General features: G+C 54.3%; 1 protein-coding gene across 1 annotated transcript in view; it reads left to right on the forward strand.

Moving 5' to 3' along the window:
• Positions 1-7,981, forward strand: part of NFKB2 (nuclear factor of kappa light polypeptide gene enhancer in B-cells 2 (p49/p100)) — a 42,649-nt gene that overhangs the window by 17,905 nt on the left and 16,763 nt on the right. Inside the window, exons 4-6 of the mRNA XM_015412193.1 lie at positions 2,848-2,999; positions 4,849-4,955; positions 6,167-6,325. Of these exons, the coding sequence (XP_015267679.1) occupies positions 2,848-2,999; positions 4,849-4,955; positions 6,167-6,325 (418 nt within the window). The remainder of the gene's footprint in view (positions 1-2,847; positions 3,000-4,848; positions 4,956-6,166; positions 6,326-7,981) is intronic.

Consider the following 7,981-nt stretch of genomic DNA (forward strand, 5'->3'; position numbering starts at 1 on the left):
AGCCTCAGAAAGGGCAGTCTTTCCCTGCAGTGGGAACCAAAGCAGCTGACATCATTCTCCTCTCCCTCATATGATCCACACAACTACTCTATGAGGTATGTTAAGGTTGAAAGTGTGTGAATGGTCCATAATTCCCCAGGCTGCTTTTAAAACATGAACCTGGGACCTGCACACCATCCTCTGAAGCGCTCTCTGTGGCAGTAATGGGGTGACTGCTGGCACCTTTTCCTATCATTTTTTGCCTTGTGGTATTCTGCTTGTGGTGTGATCTGTTGTCTTTGTGGTGTGGCATGATTGTGTTATTGGGTTTGTTTCTTTTGAAGGGGAAGTGATGTGTTCTGAGTGAGGACATATTTTACTCAGAATACAGTAGGGTGGGGAGTATGGCATTGTATCTGTCTATGCAACTGAAAATTCCAACTGCCTTGCGGGGGGGGGAGTTTGAGGTGTGGAATGGAGTGAAGTCCAATCAGCTTCCATATGCAAAAGACCTTGAAATGCTGGGCGGGACTGCACAAAGCAGCCAGTCAACCCAGCCAGCGTCTTCTGACTGACAGTTCTTCCGGCCAAACACTAAAGGGGCCAAATTTAGAACGTTCAATATAGACCGTTGCTATTCAATTATAATAAGGGAGAGATTGATCAAGCATTTATATTCTGGTATTCCTTTTTTTAACTTGGGCACCCCTTTCTTAACAAGGGAATTACTCCCTGTTTCCGTCTTTTCCTCCCAGTTTTATTGTTGCGCCCGGGATTACATGTCATGCTGCACACACTTGATCTTAGTCAAAAGGCCTCGTCTGCCCTTCAGAGATTCTACTGCCTTTAGCCATGCAGCAGTCGAGGTCGTCTAAGGAAAGGTTTTCTCCCAGCTCCTGTATGGTTCACAGCTCTGTGTCTATAAAGAAAGGCGCTCATTGGAAGCAAGTTTTTGCAATTGATCCTTGGAGTCCCGCGATGCCTTCCGAACGCCCTCCTTAGATCTCCTGGGAGGCCCGCGTGTGGCTCTTTGCAGCCGCCTTCTGGTTAAAACTGATCTTCAATCCGGCGGCCCTGCCTCCCTTGGTCCTTGAGGATAGCTACTGGTCAGCCTGGCAAAGAGCAAGAGAGGGAAAACTCCAGGAGATTGGCCTCCCCCCCCCCCTGTTGTAGTCGCCCCCAAGCTGCCTTTGGCCCCTGCCAGGGTGCACCTCTGTGTGAGATAAACAGCATGGGTGGTATTCCAGGTGAGGAGACAATCTTTGGAGAACAAGTCAGTTACTGTACGTTTTTTTTTGGGGGGGGGGGTCATGCCTTTGGGTCAGAGGGAGACCAGGTGATCCAGCTTCTGCCAAAGAAATCCTGTACTGAGACGTTGAAGCAGTGGCACCAGAGTACTTACTAGGTTTCTGTTCTCAATATTAAGATACGCAACTAAAGTGTCGCAAAGATTTATTTTTGTGCACATTATTGTGATATTGGAAGGTCGGCATTTTTTGGCACTGCGGTGGAGCCTCAGGGGCAGGAAATCAGAGGCACGTTTGAAAACTGGGGGGCAGCAGGAGCATAGCCGGGTGGGTGCCGGAAGGCCAGGAGGCGGGGTTGCTTGGGCTGTTGGCTTGGTTTGTCTGCTTGCCTGATCAAGGCCTGACCCTGTTTGTACGAATTGCTTTGTATTTTTATTGTATGTATTTGGATATGATGACTGTTAATCCACCTTGGGCTTCTAGGGTACATGAATAATCTCTTTAGAAGTGAGTGTATGTGAATGGACTGTGATTTATCTGTGTGTGCACCAGGGTTCCATTTATATTCTTGTACCGGATGGCAGGCTTCTTCCTGAATTCTCCGTGGTGTCTTCTTGGGCAGCTAGAGGCTGGTATCAGGAGGAACTCATTGGAAGTGGCCTGATAGTAGAGAGGAATGGTACAAGATGTTGAGGGTAATTCTTAAGGGGCTAAAGGGGGTATGGCTGTCAACAGTGATCCACGCGACGGTCACCTCGAGGTTAGACTACTGTAACACTCTCTACATGGGGCTGCCTTTGGCACAGATCCGGAAGCTGCAGCTAGTGCAGAATGCGGCGGCCAGGCTGATGATGGGTCTCCCCAAGTGGGAGCATATCCAGCCTGGGCTGAAAGCGCTGCACTGGCTGCCAGTAGCATACCGAATCCGCTTCAAAGTGCTGGTGCTTACCTTTAAAGCCCTATATGGCCAGGGTCTGACTTACCTGAGGGGACCGCCTTTCCCCACATATACCCCCAATTGGGAGCACTTCGGTCCGGGGCACAATATCACCTGGTGGTTCCAGGCCCCCGGGAGGCAAGGCTTGCCGCGACTAGGGCCAGGTCCTTTTTGGTGGTGGCCCCTACCTGGTGGAACGAGCTCCCAGAGGAGATCAGGGCCCTGCGGGACCTTATGCAGTTCCGCAGGGCCTGCAAGACGGAGCTCTTCTGCCAGGCTTTCACATAGGGGCCGCCACGACCACTGCCACCAATGCAGTGAATAACATCGGGGTTAAGGATGGCCCAGGAAGATCTGCCAGTATTTCTGCGTGACTGATACCACTGGATTTACCTGGTTGGGATAGGCTATAGGATAACATCATCCCTGGAGAACTGTCTGTCTACCATCTGGCATGTATCCGGAGACCATCCTGCTTTCAATTGAGTATTGTTGTTGTTGTGATATTAATGTTTTTATTGCTTTTATCCTGTTTTATATGGGCTTTGCCCCTTGTAAGCCGCCCTGAGCCCGTTTTGCGGGGAGGGCGGGGTAAAAATCCCAGTAAATAAATAAAGAACGGTTGTTTTCCTTTCCTACCAGCAAAGGACATTTTGACCTTACCCGGCCCCCTTTCTTTGGCAGATCTCCAATTATGTTGGGCAGGCCAAGATAGAGGTGGACCTGGTGACTCACACGGACCCTCCTCAGGTGCACGCCCACAGCCTGGTGGGGAAGCAGTGCAATGAAGCGGGCAACTGCGTGGTGACGGTGGGCCCAAAGGACATGACTGCGCAGTATGTATTGGAGCGGGGGCTGGGATCCGGGCCCGGTTGGGACTGACTTCCTGTTTGTGCGTGGCTTTCTCGGGGCTGAACTGAGCAAAGGGTCTCCAGCACCTTTGCAGGACTTTGACACTTAAGTGGTCCCAGGAACTAGCCTGGCCACAATGAGATTGGGGCCCTTTGGGCCCTTTTGGGAACCCTTGGGGCTCCTTACGGAGAACCTCACATGTGTGCTGTTCTTTGCACAAGACAGAGTTTTATCTTTTTGGTGGCTAACTCCGTATCTCAGCCGCAAGAGATGACGGAGTCTGTGGTCTCTTGCAGAACAGCTTGAAGGCCTTGCGTGCCTGCCGCACTCTCATCTGAGTCCCGTCTCAGTCACAAGTGGACCGAGTGGCCAGTAATTACGGCCCCGGTCCCCTCCATCTCCGTGTGTGAGGAGCTCAGGATTCGAGCTGCCTTGGCCAGCATCTGGAAGTGGTTTAGAGCGTCAGAGTGTGCTGGATGGTGCTGTGCATGTGGCCATGGCCTTCCTGGCATTCTCGTTTGGGTCACATTTTAAGACGTTCACAGGGCTTCATGACAAGCAGACAGTTTTACGAAGAGTGAGATGTTATCAAAGGACTTTGTTGCACGTGCTTCCAAAGAAGCCCGGGTTGGGTACCTAATCTGCTGGGTGCTGCCTGTGCATGAAGAGTCTTGCGTACCCCGTGCCATTCTGCGCAGGGGGTGGTGGTGCTCTGTGACACAGTGTACCGAGCCAGACAAATACCAGCTTCCGTGCAGTTGCTTGTTGCAAGACCGAAACCTCCTTCCTGCTTTAGAGGCAGCTGCCTCCTCCAGGCAGGCCTGCCGATTGCCTTGAACCGGATTCCCACTCTCTGTGCGGGGGGAGGAGTTCAGGGTGAACATGAGGGTGCAGACACTGGGGGGGGGGGCACTGTGACACATGCTAAACAGTGACGCTTCAGTCCACTTCAGCGGCCATTTTCAAGTGGATGTTGTCATTTCACACTGTAAAATCTAGTTGCAAAGTGCATTGCAAGTAGAGTGAAGGTGCGTTATTTAGTGTATGTGAAAGTACCCTGCTTTTGCAATGTCCCTTTGCTACTACCAAATCAAATTTGCCATGAAAGACAAAAATCTTCCTTTCACATATATTATCTATGCAATCCTTTATTCCCTTTTTGGGGGGGGGGGGGGTTTGGCTGAGAAACTGTGGTTTCCCTTATGTTTGTGGCCGAGATGAGGTTTGACTAGAGGAGTTCTGGCTTTTGCAGTTCAGTTATTTTTCACGTGTATCTCCTACTGTTCTACACAGAAAGACAAATCTTAAGTGCCTAATGCTGAATGCATGCAATTGGTCTTCAGCAGCCCAGTGCTGAAGTTCTAAATGGGTGTCCTGCTAGGACCTCTTGAATTCTGGGGTTCTCACTGCCTGTCCAAATCAAACAGAAAACCCAGTCTACAGTCAATTGGGGGATTACTTGGAACTCTTGGCCGTCCTGCTACAGTGGGGGGCTCCTGCCTTCTGCACACTTCTGTGCTGCGTGTGGAGGAGCAACTGGGAGCCTTCTGCCTACCGCCTTGGGGTGCCTCCTTGGTGCACAGGTGGCCTCCAGCCATGGGATCTTGCTTCTTCTGCGTAGAACACTGCGGAGCCCCCTCATTCTCTGGTGGCTCCCGTGTGGGTCTGCAACCTTCCCGTATCCTTTTTTCACAGCTTGTATGAGGAAGGGAAGGTGGATCTCATCTTCAGTAGAGTCTGTTTCCGCAGTAGTGCCCTGGCTTGCTTTGTAGCTGCCCAGCCCGGTGCTTTGTGTCTTGTTCTCAAATGCTGTGTGGATGTGTTCTTTCTCAGATTTAATAACCTGGGTGTGCTTCACGTGACAAAGAAAAACATGATGGAGATCATCAAGGAAAAGCTGCATAAGCAGAAGATGCGGAACAGGATGCAGCCTCCGACAGGTGACCTGGAGCCAGGGACGGGGGTGTGTGGGTGGTGGGTGGGTGTGGTCAAGGAGAAGGCCGTGGCCTCCGGGGCTGGTCTTGCGAGTTTGCATCATCCCCCCCCCCCCCCAGTTCAAAAAATTTTTTGCTTTACTCAGCAAACATGGTTATACCACTTGGACTCCCAGGTGTGCTCCCAAATTGAAGGTACTTGACGGCAGGTGACAGGAAAGAGGTGGGGGGGGGGAGACAGAAAGCAGGCAGGTGAATGGAAAGAGCAGAGCACACACGGCTGCTGAGCATGTGCAAAGCCCCGTTTTCTTGTCAATAAGGATACCCCTAAAACTAGTAGGGTTTTCTGGCCAACTGGGGTTCTGTGGGTTGTGGCTCTTAAAACGTAGGGCGGGTGAGGACCACTTGGAAGATTTCCTCAGCCTATCCAGCCTCTGTGGGTAGGTGGCACAGCGCAGCATTTGCGGCCTTGTGCTAGGTCAGCGCAAATACTGAGCAAGTCAGGCTGGCCCTTGTTTTACAAGACTTTGCAAGCTAGTTGGAGGAGCCGGGAGACACCACTTGGAGCCGCATTCTGGGCCCTCCAGAAGATGCACAGCGGGGGGTCTGTTTCTCGGGTGTGTGTGGGGTGTGTGTGTTTCCTGCAGAAGTCCCATCTGGCTAAGCAGGCAGAGCTCTGGTCTCTCTCGGGCTGGTGGTGCATGTTGCGCAGGGAGCAGTACGCCCACGCCTCACCTCACCCACAAACCAAGTGGGCAGTTGTAGGGAAGTCGCATTCCCTTGGCCTCACTCCTCATCTCTAATGTGGGGGTCCACCTCCATAGCCTATAAAAACATGCAGGAAGTTTCATGCTGGGACGTTAGTTCTCTGAGGCAGCTACGGCACACAGATGCAGCCAAGAGGTGTCCCTCCCGCCGACACTGGCAAAATGTCCGAGGGAGAAGGTCATGGGTCACATACGGGTTCACATTTGCCGTGGCCCTTGAGCAGAGGTGACACGACTCGAAGAAAGTGGGCCGGTGTTCCTTTGTATGGGTTCACAGCTGTTCCCCTGGTTTTCTGCAGACCGTATTGCTGCACCAGACCGGCTCTGATCGTAGCCCTAGCAGCTGTGGGGGGGGAGGGGGCACCCGGTCAGGCGGGGGTGGTGGCGGCGGGGCTCCCAGCATGCCCAGGGCTGCCTCTCCTCACCGCAGTGTGGCGTCTGCTTTGGCAGCATCGGAGCTGGAGGCGATTGAGCAGGAGGCCAAGGAGCTGAAGAAGACGATGGACCTGAGCATCGTCCGCCTGCGCTTCAGTGCCTACCTTCGCGACAGCAGTGGGGACTTCACGCTCGCCTTGAAGCCCGTGATCTCTGACCCCATCCATGACAGCAGTGAGTGTGACTCTCGGTCTGCAGACTGCGGCAGCGCCATTCCAAGCAAACCTGCTTTTACAATTCAGAATGTATTCTGTCCCCCTCTTCAAGGGAACTTTGGTCAGAGAGTGATTGAAATGTGGGATTCGCTGCCAGGGGGTGTTGTGCTGGCCACAGGAACAAGCAGCTTTAAAAGGGGAGTAGATACATTCATGGGGGATAAAGTCTGTCAATGGCTACTAGCCACGGGGAACCTCCACATTCAGAGGCACTAATCCTCTGGATCCCAGAGCCAGAAGGCAACATCAGGGGAAAGTCTCAACCCCTCTGCCCTGCTGTTGGCCCTCCGGAGGAACTGGCTGGCCCCTGTGTGAGACGGGAGGCTGGACTGGAGGGACCCTCCCTGGTCTGACCCAGCAGGGCTCTTCTGATGTCCTTATCAGGGGAAGGCCTCGGCCTCTCTGCCCTGTTGTTGGCCCTCCAGAGGAACTGGCTGGCCCCTGTGTGAGACGGGAGGCTGGACTGGAGGGACCCTCACTGGTCTGACCCAGCAGGGCTCTTCTGGTGTCCTTATCAGGGGAAGGCCTCGGCCTCCCTGCCCTGTTGCTGGCCCTCCAGAGGAACTAGCTGGCCCCTGTGTGAGACGGGAGGCTGGACTAGAGGGACCCTCCCTGGTCTGATCCAGCAGGGCTCTTCTGGTGTCCTTCTCAGGCGAAGGCCTCGGTCTCTATGCCCTGTTGCTGGCCCTCCAGAGGAACTGGCTGGCCCCTGTGTGAGACGGGAGGCTGGACTAGAGGGACCTTCCCTGGGCTGGTCCATCAGGGCTCTTTGGGTGTTCTTATGAGACTCTGTGGCTATAGAAGCCAGATCTCACAATTCAGCTGAACCAATTAAGGGCCTGTGACAAATCATGAGGGAGAGTGGGGGGGGGCGACTGTGGAGACCCTGCCCGACGGAGGGCTGCTGCTGCTGAGGTCCTGCATGAGACCAACCGCCTCCTGGCCAGCAGGTGCCCCGGGTGGCCCTCTGAAGCGGAAGCGCAGCAGTGCAGAGCTACAGCGCAGCGGCCCGGACTGCAGAGGCCTGGGGCTGGGAGGACAGGAAGTGGGGAGCTGCACGATGGCAGGGAAGTGTCCTTCTCTCAGTAGAGTGTGTAGGTGGGGCTGGGGGCTGGGCTGTGAACAGAGGCCTGGAGGCGCTTTTGGAATGGATTGAGGGCTAGCAAGCCCTTCCCCTCAAGGAGCCGGTTTGTAGCCTGGGGGTGCTCCTGTTGGATAGGCAAGCGGCTGTGGTGGCCCAGGGGGCTTTTCACCAGCTCCATCGGGTGAGGCGGCTGCAGCCCTTCCTGACTGGAAAGATATCTGGCCACCGCGGTGGTGCCTGCCCTGGGGTAACGTCTGCATTCGATGGCTTCCGTGCACTGTCCGTGGGGCTGCCCTTCAGAACAGCCCAGAAGCTGCAGTTGGTGCAGAGTCGACTGGAATGGGCTGTAGGGCCGACCAGATCACTCTAGCCACGTTCCCGCCTTCCCTGGCTTCCCGTGCCCCCCTAGGCTCATGCCAAGGTGCTGCCGGTATCGACCTGTCAAGCCCTCTACAGCCTGGGGCCATCATACGTCAAGGACCCCCCCCCCGCCTCCTCCCAAACAATCCCCCCCGCTCACTCCAGTCGGAG

The sequence above is a fragment of the Gekko japonicus genome, unplaced genomic scaffold, assembly GCF_001447785.1.
Source record: "Gekko japonicus isolate JY-2015 unplaced genomic scaffold, Gekko_japonicus_V1.1 scaffold2413, whole genome shotgun sequence".
NCBI lineage: Eukaryota > Metazoa > Chordata > Lepidosauria > Squamata > Gekkonidae > Gekko > Gekko japonicus.